Source organism: Triticum urartu, chromosome 2 (genome assembly GCF_003073215.2).
Source record: "Triticum urartu cultivar G1812 chromosome 2, Tu2.1, whole genome shotgun sequence".
Taxonomy (NCBI): domain Eukaryota; kingdom Viridiplantae; phylum Streptophyta; class Magnoliopsida; order Poales; family Poaceae; genus Triticum; species Triticum urartu.
The window spans coordinates 506858033-506872184 of NC_053023.1; the positions used below are offsets into that span (position 1 = coordinate 506858033).

The following is a 14152-nucleotide window of genomic DNA, read 5'->3' on the forward strand; positions in this document are numbered from 1 at the left end:
CACACTGCAGGGTTTCTCCACAGCCTGGAAAGTTCAAGCCACTTGTATTATTAACAGAAAAGCAGTGCCGTAAAGAAACGAGCTTACAGATTCAGATCATCTGCTAACAGCAAATGGAGTAACACGAAACAACAAGAGTCAAGTGAAGTGACAGCTTTGGCTTCACAAAATGCTAAATTCAAAATAGGTCCAATAAGTAGGCCCTGGGAGGGTATGTGAGCTCATCCGGAGGCTTTCTTTTGCTGGAAGATGACCGCGAAGACCGGGACACCGACACCAATGCTTACGGCTCCCAGCACTGAAGTCCATGCAGTCAGCTTCTGATGCTTCATCCTGTGCAAGTTGTACATGTGCTTGGCGTGGAGGTAGTATGGCTCATCATGGCCGTGCCCTGACATCCTCTTCACGCCGGTAGCATGGAATCCACGTGAAGCTGATGTACACACAAAGAACAGGTAATCAGCAAGCATGAGCGAATTTAGAGATGTAAAAAGGAGTTCGCAACTCATTCAATCCCCACAATTAACATGCCCAGTTCTCCTAAACTACCACAGCAAACTTCAGTTCTTCACATTTTCATGCTGCATTGCTGTAGTCACCTCTAGAGTGTTTATAATGATCCATGAGGTCCACTGCCTTATGCCAAGAATTCTGCATTAGTATCATTTTTACTATTTTCGAGCATAATTGATGAGTTAAGACAAAAGTCGTGTCCAGCATGTCAGTTAGTACAGAAGGAATACTAGTAGCAACGAAAATCCAAAACAAATCGATAATTAAAACACACATGAAGATACAAATAAATAAGAGGCTATGTAAAGCACAGAAGAACAAATAGAAATCACAAGCACCAAAACCCTGGTGGATATTGATGACATGCCAGAATCCGACTATTAGTCTCTTAAGTGTATGTGTGATGGTTCTTTATGAGCATCTATGACACATGATGCTCAGCTAAATTCCATCAACCTTACTATTTGTCCATATTTACAGCAGAAAGCACCTCAAGCAGCCTACCAAGAATTAGGACATGGATGAGCAAAAAGGGTTAACAGTATCATGTCACAGTACTAGTCTCCCAGGTGTATGTGTGATGGTTCTTTATGAGCTTCTATGACACATGATGCTCACCTAAATTCCATCAATCTTATTATTTGCCCATATTTACAGCAGAAAGCAACTCAAGCAGCCTACCAAGAATTAGGACATGGATGAGCAAAAAGGGTGAACAGTATCATGTAACAGTACTAGTCTCCCAGGTGTATGGGTGATGATCATGTATGAGCATCTGTGGCTCGCATGATGATCACCTAAATTCTATCGACCTTTATTATTTGTCCATGTTAACAGTCAGCACAAATCAAACATCCTACCAAGTATTAGAAAACAGATGAGCAAAAAGGGTTACAGTGTCATAAGAAGAGTAATATTTTAGCATGAAACGCTTTGCAGGCTATGTTTTGTTTCGGCATATAGATGAGCAAACTAGCAGTACAAGGTTGCCAGTAAGCTTGAAAGTGATTTGGTTAAAGCTGGTAGTTAAGAAACATATTGAGTGGTATTCTTTTTCGTCACCCGCACAAAAAAAGAAGAATGCATGTGTAATGTTCTTTCAGGAGCACCTGCCACTCACGTAATTCTCATGTACATTCCATAAATTTTAGTCTTTGTCCCTATCTACAGCAAGACAGAACTCATGTGTCTTGCCAAGAATTAAACACTACAAATTATGAACAGAAGTTGTTTCACTGCCATAAGATACACATTTTATTATTTAGTAACAAAAGATGAATGCAACTCATGTAGCATACACATAATTATGAGGCTCTAACTGACAAGGAAATAGGATTAAATGCCATAAGCTATGTAGTATTTTCCTCGCAGAAAGATAAGTATTGAAATACTGGTAGTCTGTTTCCTGTTTTTCTTGCATAGAGATGAACAAACTAGCAATGCAAAATTGCCAATTAAAAATGATCAAGCTGCTAGTTCAGAAATATATTTTGTCTGGTTCTTGTCTCTAAGAACGCATGTCCGATAATCCTTTATGAGCATCTACAACTCACACGATACTCACCTAAATTTCATCAACATCACTCTTTGTCCATATTTACAGCAATACGCAACTCATGCGGCTTGCCAAGAAATAGACATTACAATCAAATTTTGTTACACTGTCATCACAGCTAACAGTCTAAGTTATCGGTGTAGTACGTCAGTTCATGAATGATAAAATGGTCAGTCAACAAATTGTGTGTCAGTCCTTCTAGTACTCCCCACCCATATTCATTCCTGACAAGGCTAGTCGCTGGATCCATCCATCAAAGAAGGACAATGTAAAAAACTGATTATATAATAACCAGTTCAATCGAAAACCACAGCCATATCCACATCTGAGGGGCCATTTTAGCCTATGACGAACCATTTCCCCAAATTATATTAACGATCCCAAAACAGCCCGGTACTACGGTTACAGATTCCGAGTAATTTCCACGGGTCAAACAGATCTACCGCTGCGCAGATACACATCAATCGAGATGGGCAGAAGTACACAGCCGGAGACGCGGATCGCATCATTCAAACCCCAATCGGATAATAGAGGAGGGATAGTGGGAGGGGGGGTACTTGCCTGGCTTGGAGGCCTCGGCGCCGGTGGCGAGGAGGCGGATCCCGGAGCGGAGGCCGCGGTTGAGAGCAGTCGCCATCGCCTTCGTGCTCGTGTTCGTCTGGTCGCCGCCGCCGGAGTTGTGGTGGTGGGTGCGTTTTGGGGGTGATTTAACCGATCTGCTGCGACTCGGCTTTCGAGGGTTGTGCCCTTGCGATTGCGAGGGGCGTGGGATGGCCAGTGACTCTGGCTGGCTGGGCCTCCAGGCTTGGAAATGGTCCTATCCATGCATGGGCCTAGATGGGCTGAATAGGCAAAAATGATGCTCGACACTCATTTTCCTTGGTTTACTCACAAAAAAAAAATCTCGTTTCAATACAATGATGACCCCCTCAAAAAAAATACTCACAAAAAAATCTCGTTTGGTTTTTTGTTTTTTGATGAAATCTTTTTTTTGCGGGATGTTTTTTGATGAAATCAAGAGCTTTATTGATCAAATAGTGGGATTACACTCCTTTCTCACACAATCCGTGAGAAAAAACCGGGATATAATTGATCCAAAGACAATGTATCCTACAACTACATTGTTTATCGTAAAGATGTGCTAGTTCATTAGCTTCCCTCATCGTAAAGACAAAGACGAAATTCCTCGAAATTCCCGCAAAGCTCTTGAATTTCCTTCAAGGTACTACCAATCTCCGAGCAATCGACACTTCAAGTGTTCCACCAACTTACCACTAATTGGTCATCAATTTCAATTATCACCGTTCTATATCTCAGATCAGGCGTAAGCTCGACATCGTCTGGGACTGCAAATGCCTCCATGGCCATTGCCGAGAACCCATCATCGTATCAAAGGCCCTATGCACGAGATAAGTTTGCCCTAATGGTCACGAACTCCTCTGTCCCATGCCTCCATGGTGAGTTTCCTCATAAAAAGAGGCACCAACATTGATCTTTAAGAAAGACATGACGGGAGTTTCCATCGCATGGGATCTTTAACAGCTCTAACCAGGTGTTTGTTTGTCTGTTTCAGCTAGGTCACTCACCACATCCAAAGCCCATTTGACGGGCTGCTTGATGGATTGGGAGCTCTCTCCATGTGGTCTTGCATTTCTTTCTGACCAAATTGGCCGGCAAATAGCAACCACATAAAAAAGCGCACGTGCCAGGTTCTGTCTCCTCGATTCCCTCGAAAGTGTTCACCAACCAAGTTTCAGGGTGTAGGACTAGTAGTTTTATATGATCTCCTGCTAGAACAGCTTAGCCCATGTACACGAAAAAAACATGTCATGTCGTTTAATCTTGTTTGCAAGCTTCACAAAACCTGATCTGCTCAATATGCCTTCGATGATATGGAAGGGACAAAACCTTAATCACACACAACCGAAAAAATCCACACTTCGAGGGGTATCAAGAGCCACAATTTCTTCCAAAATATCTTATCCTTTCCTCCTGAGCTCGAGGTTGATTCAGTATCTCGTATGACTTCCAAAATCAATTTGTAAGCTAACATGACAAAGAAATTTCCTAGCATCTACGAGTGACACGCCCACAGGGCCTCCTATGCTCTTCCAACTAGGATTATAGTGATCATGGACATATCTGGCTCAACCAAGTTTTCAGCATGCATCTGCATGCATATCCCAGTTCCCATTCTCTATATCAAGCAATTCCCCAACCATTGTTGTTATGGGGTTGTCTGAATCCCGGTCGCGCCTGCCCTGCCAATAGCTGGCGTGCCAATATATTGGCGAGGTAATCCGTTGCCGGCGTTTTGCCAGCTCGTGGGCGTAAAAACTGAACAGCCATCCAATATTTTGGCGTGGCTTCAAATTTTTGGTGTCCAACCAAGCAATCACCTGCCCTAGCAGTTAACGCCAATTTTTTGGTGCGGCAACCTCAGGGCTATGATCCAAAGAACCCCTATAGCATTAAGTAGTCTAACCTAAACCCAGGCATGGACAGCCAAGCCGGGCCGGGCTCGGGCCTTGTTTTGCAGCCTGGCAGGTAGTTAGGGCCGGACTCGGGCTTCTCTTTTTCTGTATATCGGGCCGGGCTTGCACGTGTGTACACTAGGAAACAACATCCGGGTCGGGCTTTTCGGGTTTCGGACTTGATTTCGGGTCAGGCTCAGGCTTGAGAAAGGAAGGTCGAGCTTTTACAAGCCCGACCCGACCCAACGTTTGCCACTCCCATGAAGAAGCCCAAAGCTGGACCCAAGCCTGAAATTGAGTGCTTCTACTGCAAAGGGAATGGTCACTGGAAGCAGAACTGCCCCAAATACTTGGCGGATAAGCAAGATGGCAAAGTGAACAAAGGTATATTTGATATACATGTTATTGATGTGTACCTTATTAATGCTCGTAGTAGCTCCTGGGTATTTGATACTGGTTCAGTTGCTCATATTTGTAACTTGAAATTGGAGCTGCGGAATAAACGAAGATTGGCTAAGGACGAGGTGACGATGCGCGTCGGGAATTGTTCCAAGGTCGATATGATCACCATCGGCATGCTACCTCTACATCTATCTTCAGGATTAGTTTTGGACCTCAATAATTGTTATTTGGTGCCAGCGTTGAGCATGAACATTATATCTAGATCTTGTTTATTGCGAGACGGTTATTCATTTAAGTCAGAGAATAATGGTTGTTCTATTTATATGACTAATATATTTTATGGTCATGCACCCTTGATGAATGGTTATTCTTGTTGAATCTCGATCATAGTGATACACATATTCATAATATTGATGACAAAAGATGCAAAGTTGATAATGATAGTGCAACATACTTGTGGCATTGCCGTTTAGGTCATATTGGTCATATTGGTGCGACACTTATGTTAAAAGGCCTCAGCCTGATAAGGTCGAACCCAAATTGCAGAAGTGTGTCTTCATAGGATACCCTAAGAAAACTATTGGGTACACCTTCTACCATAGATCTGAAGACAAGATCTTTGTTGCCAAGAATGGGTCCTTTCTAGAGAAGGAGTTTCTCTCGAAAGAAGTGAGTGGGAGGAAAGTAAAACTTGATGAGGTAAATGTACCTTCTCTCGAATTGGAAAGTAGAACGTTAGAGAAAACCGTTCCAATTTTTCCTACACCAACTAGAGAGGAAGATAATGATGATGATCATGAAACTTCAGATCAAGTTACTATTGGACCTCGTAGGTCGACCAGAACATGTTCCGCACCAGAGTAGTACGGTTATCTTGTCCTGGAAGTCATGTTATTAGACCATGGCGAACCTACGAACTATGAAGAAGCTATGATGAGCCTAGATTACGATAAATGGCTTGAGGCCATGAAATATGAGATAGGATCCATGTATGAGAACAAAGTATGGACTTTGGTGGACTTGCCCGATGATCGGCAAGCCATTGAGAATAAATGGATCTTTGAGAAGAAGACAGACGCTGATGGTAATCACTATCTACAAAGCTCGACTTGTCGCAAAAGGTTTTCGACAAGTTCAGGGGGTTGACTACGATGAGACTTTCTCACCCGTAGCGATGATTAAGTCCGTCCGAATCATGTTAGCAATTACCACATTTTATAATTATGAAATCTGGCAAATGGACGTCAAAACTGCATTCCTTAATGGATTTCTTAAAGAAGAGTTGTATATGATGCAACCAGAAGGTTTTGTCGATCCTAAAGGTGCTAACAAAGTGTGCAAGCTCCAGCGATCCATCTATGGACTGGTGCAAGCATCTCGGAGTTGGAATATACACTTTGATGATGTGATCAAAGCATATGGTTTTATACAGACTTATGATGAAGCATGTTTTTACAAAAAAGTGAGTGGGAGCTCAGTAGCATTTCTGATATTATATGTGGATGACATATTGTTGATTGGAAATGATATAGAATTTCTGGATAGCATAAAAGGATACTTGAATTAGAATTTTTCAATGAAAGACCTCAGTGAAGCTGCTTACATATTGGGCATCAAGATCTGTAAGGATAGATCAAGATGCTTAATAGGACTTTCACAAAGCACATACCTTGAAAAAGTTTTGAAGAAGTTCAAAATGGATCAGTCAAAGAAAGGGTTCTTGCCTGTGTTACAAGGTGTGAAATTGAGTCAGACTCAAAGCCCGACCATGATGTCGCTTGAAGCTATGTCGGTATTTCCCCAAAGAGGAAGGGATGATACAGCACAACAGCGATAGGTATTTCACTCATATATGAAACCAAGGTTATCGAACCAGTAGGAGAACCAAGCAACACAACGTAAACAGCCCCTGCACACAGATAACAAATCCTCGCAACCCGACGTGTTAAAAGGGTTGTCAATCCCTTTCGGGCAACGGTGCTAGAAATTGGTGTGTGACGGAAAAAAGTTGTAATAGATTGGATAAATAGATCGCAAATAAAATAAAGTGCAGCAAGGTATTTTTGGGTTTTTGGTTTAGTAGATCTGAAAATAAAAGCAAAGGAAAATAGATCGCAAAGGCAAATATATGAGAAAGAAGACCTGGGGGCCGTATGTTTCACTAATGGCTTTTCTCGAGAAAAATAGCAAACAGTGGGTAAAAAAATTACTGTTGGGCAACTGATAGAACTTCAAATAATTATGACGATATCCAAGCAATGATCATTATATAGGCATCACGTCCAAGATTAGTAGATCGACTCCTGCCTGCATCTACTACTATTACTCCACACATCGACCGTTATCCAGCATGCATCTAGTGTATTAAGTTCATGGAGAAACAGAGTAATGCAATAATAACGATGACATGATGTAGACAAGATCTATCTATGTAGAGATAGACCCCATCGTTTTATCCTTAGTAGCAACGATACATACGTGTCGTTTCCCTTTCTGCCACTGGGATCAAGCACCATAAGATCGAACCCATTACAAAGCACCTCTTCCCATTGCAAGATAAATAGATCAAGTTGGCCAAACAAAACTCAAATATCATAGAAGAAATACAAGGCTATAAGCAATCATGCATATAAGAGATCAAAGAAACTCAAATAAATTTCATGGATATTAAAAGATAGATTTGATCATAAACTCAAAGTTCATTGGATCCCAACAAACACACCGCAAAAGAGTTACATGCTACCTCTTGAGCATGCATTGGTTTTCCCTTGAAGAGGAAAGGGTGATGCAGCAAAGTAGCGTAAGTATTTCCCTCAGTTTTTGAGAACCAAGGTATCAATCCAGTAGGAGACAACGCTCAAGTCACCTAGTACCCGCACAAACAATCAAGAACCTTGCAACCAACGCGATAAAGGGGTTGTCAATCCCTTCACGGTCACTCGCAAAAGTGAGATCTGATAAAGATAGTAAAGTGAATATTTTTGGTATTTTTGTTGTAGAGATTGGAAAGTAAAGATTGCAAAATAGTAAATGAGATGCGATGTAAATAAAAGAGATGCAATATAATAATAAAGAGACTCAGGGGGGCATAGGTTTCACTAGTGGCTTCTCTCAAGATATCATGTATTACGGGGGGTGAACAAATTACTGTCGAGCAATTGATAGAAAAGCGCATAATTATGAGAATATCTAGGCAATGATTATGAATATAGGCATCACGTCCGTGTCAAGTAGATCGAAACGATTATGCATCTACTACTATTACTCTACACATCGACCGCTATCCAGCATGCATCTAGAGTATTAAGTTCATAAGAACAGAGTAACGCTTTAAGCAAGATGACATGATGTAGAGGGATAAACTCAAACAAAATGATATAAACCCCATCTTTTTATCCTTGATGGCAACAATACAATACGTACCTTGCTGCCCCTACTGTCACTGGGAAAGGACACCGCAAGATTGAACCCAAAGCTAAGCACTTCTCCCATTGCAAGAAAGATCAATCTAGTAGGCCAAACTAAACTGATAATTCAAAGAGACTTGCAAAGATATCAAATCATGCATATAAGAATTCATAGAAGAACCAAATAATATTCATAGATAATCTTGTTCATAAACCCACAATTCATCGGATCTCGGCAAACACACCGAAGAAGAGTATTACATCGAATAGATCTCCAAGAACATCGAGGAGAACTTTGTATTGAGAATCAAAGAGAGAGAATAAGCCATCTAGCTAATAACTATGGACCCGAAGGTCTGTGGTAAACTACTCATGCTTCATCAGAGAGGTCATGGTGTTGATGTAGAAGCCCTCTGTGATTGATTCCCCCTCCGGCAGATCGCCGGAAAAGGCCCTGAGATGGGATCTCACGGGTACAGAAGGTTGCGGCGGTGGAAAAGTGGTTTCGTGGATCTCTGCGATCGATATAGGGTATAAGAGTATATATAGGTGGAAGAAGTACGTCGGTGGAGCTACGCGGGGCCCACGAGGGTGGGGACGCGCCTACCCCCCTGGGTGTGCCCTCCTGCCTCGTGGCCGCCTCGTGGAGTTCCAGACTTCGACTCCAAGTCTCCTGGATTGCTTTCGGTCCAAGAAAGATCATCGCGAAGGTTTCATTCCGTTTGGACTCCGTTTGGTATTCCTTTTCTGTGAAACTCTAAAATAGGCAAAAAAAACAGAAACTGGCACTGGGCCTCCGGTTAATAGGTTAGTCCCAAAAATAATATAAAAGAGCATATTAAAGCCCATTAAACATCCAAAACAGATAATATAATAGCATGGAACAATCAAAAATTATAGATATGTTGGAGACGTATCAAGCATCCCCAAGCTTAATTCATGCTCGTCCTCGAGTAGGTAAATGATAAAAACAGAATTTTTGATGTGGAATGCTACCTAACATAATTATCAATGTAATTTTATTTATTGTGGCATGAATGTTCAGATCCGAAAGATTCAAAATAAAAGTTCAATATTGACATAAAAATAATAATACTTCAAGCATACTAATAAAGTAATCATGTCTTCTCAAAATAACATGGCCAAAGAAAGCTATCCCTACAAAATCATATAGTCTGGCTATGCTCTACCTTCATCATACAAAATATTTAAATCATGCACAACTCCGATGACAAGCCAAGCAATTGTTTCATACTTTTGGTGTTTTCAAACTTTTTCAATCTTCACGCAATACATGAGCGTGAGCCATGGACATAGCACTATAAGTGGAATAGAATGGTGGTTGTGGAGAAGACAAAAAGGAGAAGATAATCTCACATCAACTAGGCGTATCAACAGGCTATGGAGATGCCCATCAATAGATATCAATGTGAGTGAGTAGGGATTGCCATGCAACGGATGCACTAGAGCTATAAGTGTATGAAAGCTCAAAAAGAAACTAAGTGGATGTGCATCCAACTTGCTTTCTCACGAAGACCTAGGGCATTTTGAGGAAGCCCGTCATTGGAATATACAAGCCAAGTTCTATAATGAAAAATTCCCACTAGTATATGAAAGTGACAAAATAGGAGACTCTTTATCATGAAGATCATGGTGATAGTTTGAAGCACAAGTGTGGAAAAAGGATAGTAGCATTGCCCCTTCTCTGTTTTTCTCTCATTTTTTTATTTGGGCCTTTTCTCTCTCTCTTTTTATGGCCTCTTTTTTATTATTATTTTCGTCCAGAGTCTCATCCCGACTTGTGGGGGAATCATAGTCTCCATCATCCTTTCGTCACATGGGCAATGCTCTAATAATGATGATCATCACACTTTTATTTACTTACAACTCAATACTTAGAACAAAATATGACTCTATGTGAATGCCTCCGGTGGTGTACCGGGATGTGCAATGAATCAAGAGTGACATGTATGAAAAATTATGAACGGTGGCTTTGCCACAAATACGATGTCAACTACATGATCATGCAAAGCAATATGACAATGGTGAAGCGTGTCATAATAAACGGAATGGTGGAAAGTTGCATGGCAATATATCTCGGAATGGCTATGGAAATTCCATAATAGGTAGGTATGGTGGCTATTTTGAGGAAGGTAAATGGTGGGTTTATGGTACCGACGAAAGTTGCGCGGTACTAGAGAGGCTAGCAACGGTGGAAGGGTGAGAGTGCGTATAATCCATGGACTCAACATTAGTTATAAAGAACTCACATACTTATTGCAAAAATCTATTAGTTATGGAAAAAAAGTACTACATGCATGCTCCTAGGGGGATATATTGGTAGGAAAAGACCATCGCTCGTCCCCGACCGCCACTCATAAGGAAGACAATCAAAAAATAAATCATGCTCCGACTTCATCACATAACGGTTCACCATACGTGCATGCTACGGGAATCACAATCTTTAACACAAATATCTCTTAAATTCACAACTACTCAACTAACATGACTCTAATATCACCATATTCATATCTCAAAACAATCATAGGAATCAAACTTCTCATAGTATTCAATGCACTTTATATGAAAGTTTTTATTATACCCATCTTGGATGCCTATCATATTAGGACTAATTTTATAGCCAAAGTAAAATACCATGCTGTTCTAAAGGACTCTCAAAATAATATAAGTGAAGCATGAGAGATCAATAATTTCTATAAAAAAAACTACCACCGTGCTCTAAAAAGATATAAGTGAAGCACTAGAGCAAAATTATCTAGCTCAAAAGATATATAAGTGAAGCACATAGAGTATTCTAATAAATTCCGATTCATGCGTGTCTCTCCCAAAAGGTGTACAGCAAGGATGATTGTGGTAAACTAAAAAGCAAAGACTCAAATCATACAAGACGCTCCAAGCAAAACACATATCATGTGGTGAATAAAAATATAGCCTCAAGTAAAGTTACCGATAGACGAAGACGAAAGAGGGGATGCCTTCCGAGGCATCCCCCAAGCTTAGGCTTTTGGTTGTCCTTAAATTTTACCTTGGGCTGCCTTGGGAATCCCCAAGCTTAGGCTCTTGCCACTCCTTATTCCAAAATCCATCAAATCTTTACCCAAAAACTCGAAAACTTCACAAACAAAACTCAACAGAAAATCTCATGAGCTCCGTTAGTATAAGAAAATAGATCACCACTTTAAAGTACTGTAATGAACTCATTATTTATTTATATTGGTGTTAAACCTACTGTATTCCAACTTCTCTATGGTTCATACCCCCCGATACTAGCCATAGATGCATCAAAATAAGCAAACAACACGCAAAAAACAGAATCTGTCAAAAACAGAACAGTCTGTAGCAATCTGTAGGTTTCGAATACTTCTGTAACTCCAAAATTTCTGAAAAATAGGATGGCCGGGAAAATTTGTATATTGATCTACTGCAGTTTGAATTGGTATTTTATCGCTCTCTAGTAAAAAATGAAAATTATTTTCGTGAGCGCATACTTTCTATTTTTATCAGCAAGATCAAACAATAATCACCCAAGAAGATCCTAAAGGCTTTACTTGGCACAAACACTAATTAAAATATAAAAAACACAATCATAACAGAGGCTAGATGAATTATTTATTACTAAACAGGAACAAAAAGCAAAGAACAAAAAATAAAATGGGGTTGCCTCCCAACAATCGCTATTGTTTAACGCCCTAGCTAGGAATAAAAACAAGAATAGATCTAGGTATTGCCATAATAATGATAAGGAAAATTGCGAAAACTCGTCTCATACTCCCTATGTTCAGCAGCAAGTTCTCTTTGTGGCAGGAAAAGGTAATCAAAAGGGCTAAATTTAACGGGACAAAAGTGAAGGAAATATGCCCTAGAGGCAATAATAAAGTTATTATTTATTTCCTTATATCATGATAAATGTTTATTATTCATGCTAGAATTGTATTAACCGGAAACATAATACATGTGTGAATACATAGATAAACAGAGTGTCACTAGTATGCCTCTACTTGACTAGCTCGTTAATCAAAGATGGTTATGTTTCCTAACCATGGACAAAGAGTTGTTATTTGATTAACGGGATCACATCATTAGTTGAATGATCTGATTGACATGACCCATTCCATTAGCTTAGCACCCGATCGTTTAGTATGTTGCTATTGCTTTCTTCATGACTTATACATGTTCCTATGACTATGAGATTATGCAACTCCCGTTTGCCGGAGGAACACTTTGTGTGCTACCAAACGTCACAATGTAAATGGGTGATTATAAAGATGCTCTACAGGTGTCTCCAAAGGTACATGTTGGGTTGGCGTATTTCGAGATTAGGATTTGTCACTCCGATTGTCGGAGAGGTATCTCTGGGCCATCTCGGTAATACACATCACATAAGCCTTGCAAGCATTGCAACTAATGAGTTAGTTGTGAGATGATGTATTACGGAACGAGTAAAGAGACTTGCCGGTAACGAGATTGAACTAGGTATTGAGATACCGATGATCGAATCTCGGGCAAGTAACATACCGATGACAAAGGGAACAACGTATGTTGTTATGCGGTCTGACCGATAAAGATCTTCGTAGAATATGTAGGAGCCAATATGAGCATCCAGGTTCCGCTATTGGTTATTGACCGGAGACGTGTCTCGGTCATGTCTACATTGTTCTCGAACCGTAGGGTCCGCACGCTTAAGGTTTCGATGACAGTTATATTATGAGTTTATGAGTTTTGATGTACCGAAGGAGTTCAGAGTCCCGGATAAGATTGGGGACATGACGAGGAGTCTTGAAATGGTCGATACGTAAAGATCGATATATTGGACGACTATATTCGGACATCGGAAAGGTTCCGAGTGATTCGGGTATTTTTCGGAGTACCGGGTAGTTACGGGAGAAGCAATGGGCCTTGATGGGCTTTAGTGGGAAGAGGAGAAAGGGCCAAGGGGCTACTGCGCCCCCCCTCCCCTCTAGTCCGAATTGGACTAGGGAAAAGGGGGCCGACCACCTTTCCTTCTCCTCCACTTCCTTCTCCCTTCCTCCCCTCTTGATGGACTCCTACTAGGACTTGGAGTCCTAGTAGGACTCCACATCCTGGCCGCACCAAGTGCCTTGGCCGGCCTCCTCCTCCTCCATCCTTTATATACTGAGGCAAGGGGCACCCCATGAACACAAGTTGATCTTCGTGATCGTTCCTTAGCCGTGTGCGGTGCCCCCTCCACCATATTCCACCTCGGTCATATTGTAGCGGTGCTTAGGCGAAGCCCTGCGACGGTAGAACATCAAGATCGTCACCACGCCATCGTGCTGACGAAACTCCTCCCCGACGCTTTGCTGGATCGGAGCCCGGGGATCGTCATCGAGCTGAACGTGTGCCAAGAACTCGGAGGTGCCGGAGTAACGGTGCTTGGATCGGTCGGATCGTGAAGACGTACGACTACATCAACCGCGTTGTCACAACGCTTCCGCTGTTGGTCTACAAGGGTACGTAGATCACACTCTCCCCTCCCGTTGCTATGCATCACCATGATCTTGCGTGTGCGTGGGAATTTTTTTGAAATTACTACGTTCCCCAACAGTGGCATCCGAGCCTAGGTTTTATGTGTTGATGTTATATGCACGAGTAGAACACAAGTGAGTTGTGGGCGATATAAGTCATACTGCTTACCAGCATGTCATACTTTGGTTCGGCGGTATTGTTGGATGAAGCGGCCCGGATCGACATTACGCGTACGCTTACGCGAGACCGGTTCTCCCGACGTGCTTTGCACAAAGTTGGCTAGCGGGTGACAG

At 41.5% G+C, this 14152-nt stretch overlaps 1 protein-coding gene and 3 non-coding genes across 4 annotated transcripts; all 4 read right to left on the reverse strand.

Moving 5' to 3' along the window:
* Positions 1–27: 27 nt before the first annotated feature.
* LOC125538297 lies at positions 28–2830 on the reverse strand. Its single transcript, XM_048701563.1, has 2 exons — positions 2630–2830; positions 28–433 (listed from the first exon to the last, which is right to left on the reverse strand). Exons 1-2 carry the CDS (start codon positions 2703–2705, stop codon positions 222–224), a joined length of 288 nt encoding a protein of 95 aa, XP_048557520.1. The 5' UTR covers positions 2706–2830; the 3' UTR covers positions 28–221.
* Positions 908–1012, reverse strand: LOC125541962. The gene has a single exon (XR_007297752.1). It is a non-coding gene; the product is annotated as a small nucleolar RNA snoR103 (small nucleolar RNA).
* On the reverse strand, positions 1085–1189 carry LOC125541965. The gene has a single exon (XR_007297755.1). It is a non-coding gene; the product is annotated as a small nucleolar RNA snoR103 (small nucleolar RNA).
* LOC125541964 lies at positions 2029–2135 on the reverse strand. Its single transcript, XR_007297754.1, has one exon. It is a non-coding gene; the product is annotated as a small nucleolar RNA snoR103 (small nucleolar RNA).
* Positions 2831–14152: the final 11322 nt, after the last annotated feature.

Bases quoted from the DNA above. Each gene is read 5' to 3' on its own strand.
- LOC125538297 (XM_048701563.1), bottom strand. From the start codon at position 2,705: ATGGCGACTGCTCTCAACCGCGGCCTCCGCTCCGGGATCCGCCTCCTC. The intron at 434-2,629 runs GCAAGTACCCCC...TGTGTACATCAG, and splicing joins CGCCGAGGCCTCCAAGCCAG to CTTCACGTGGATTCCATGCT.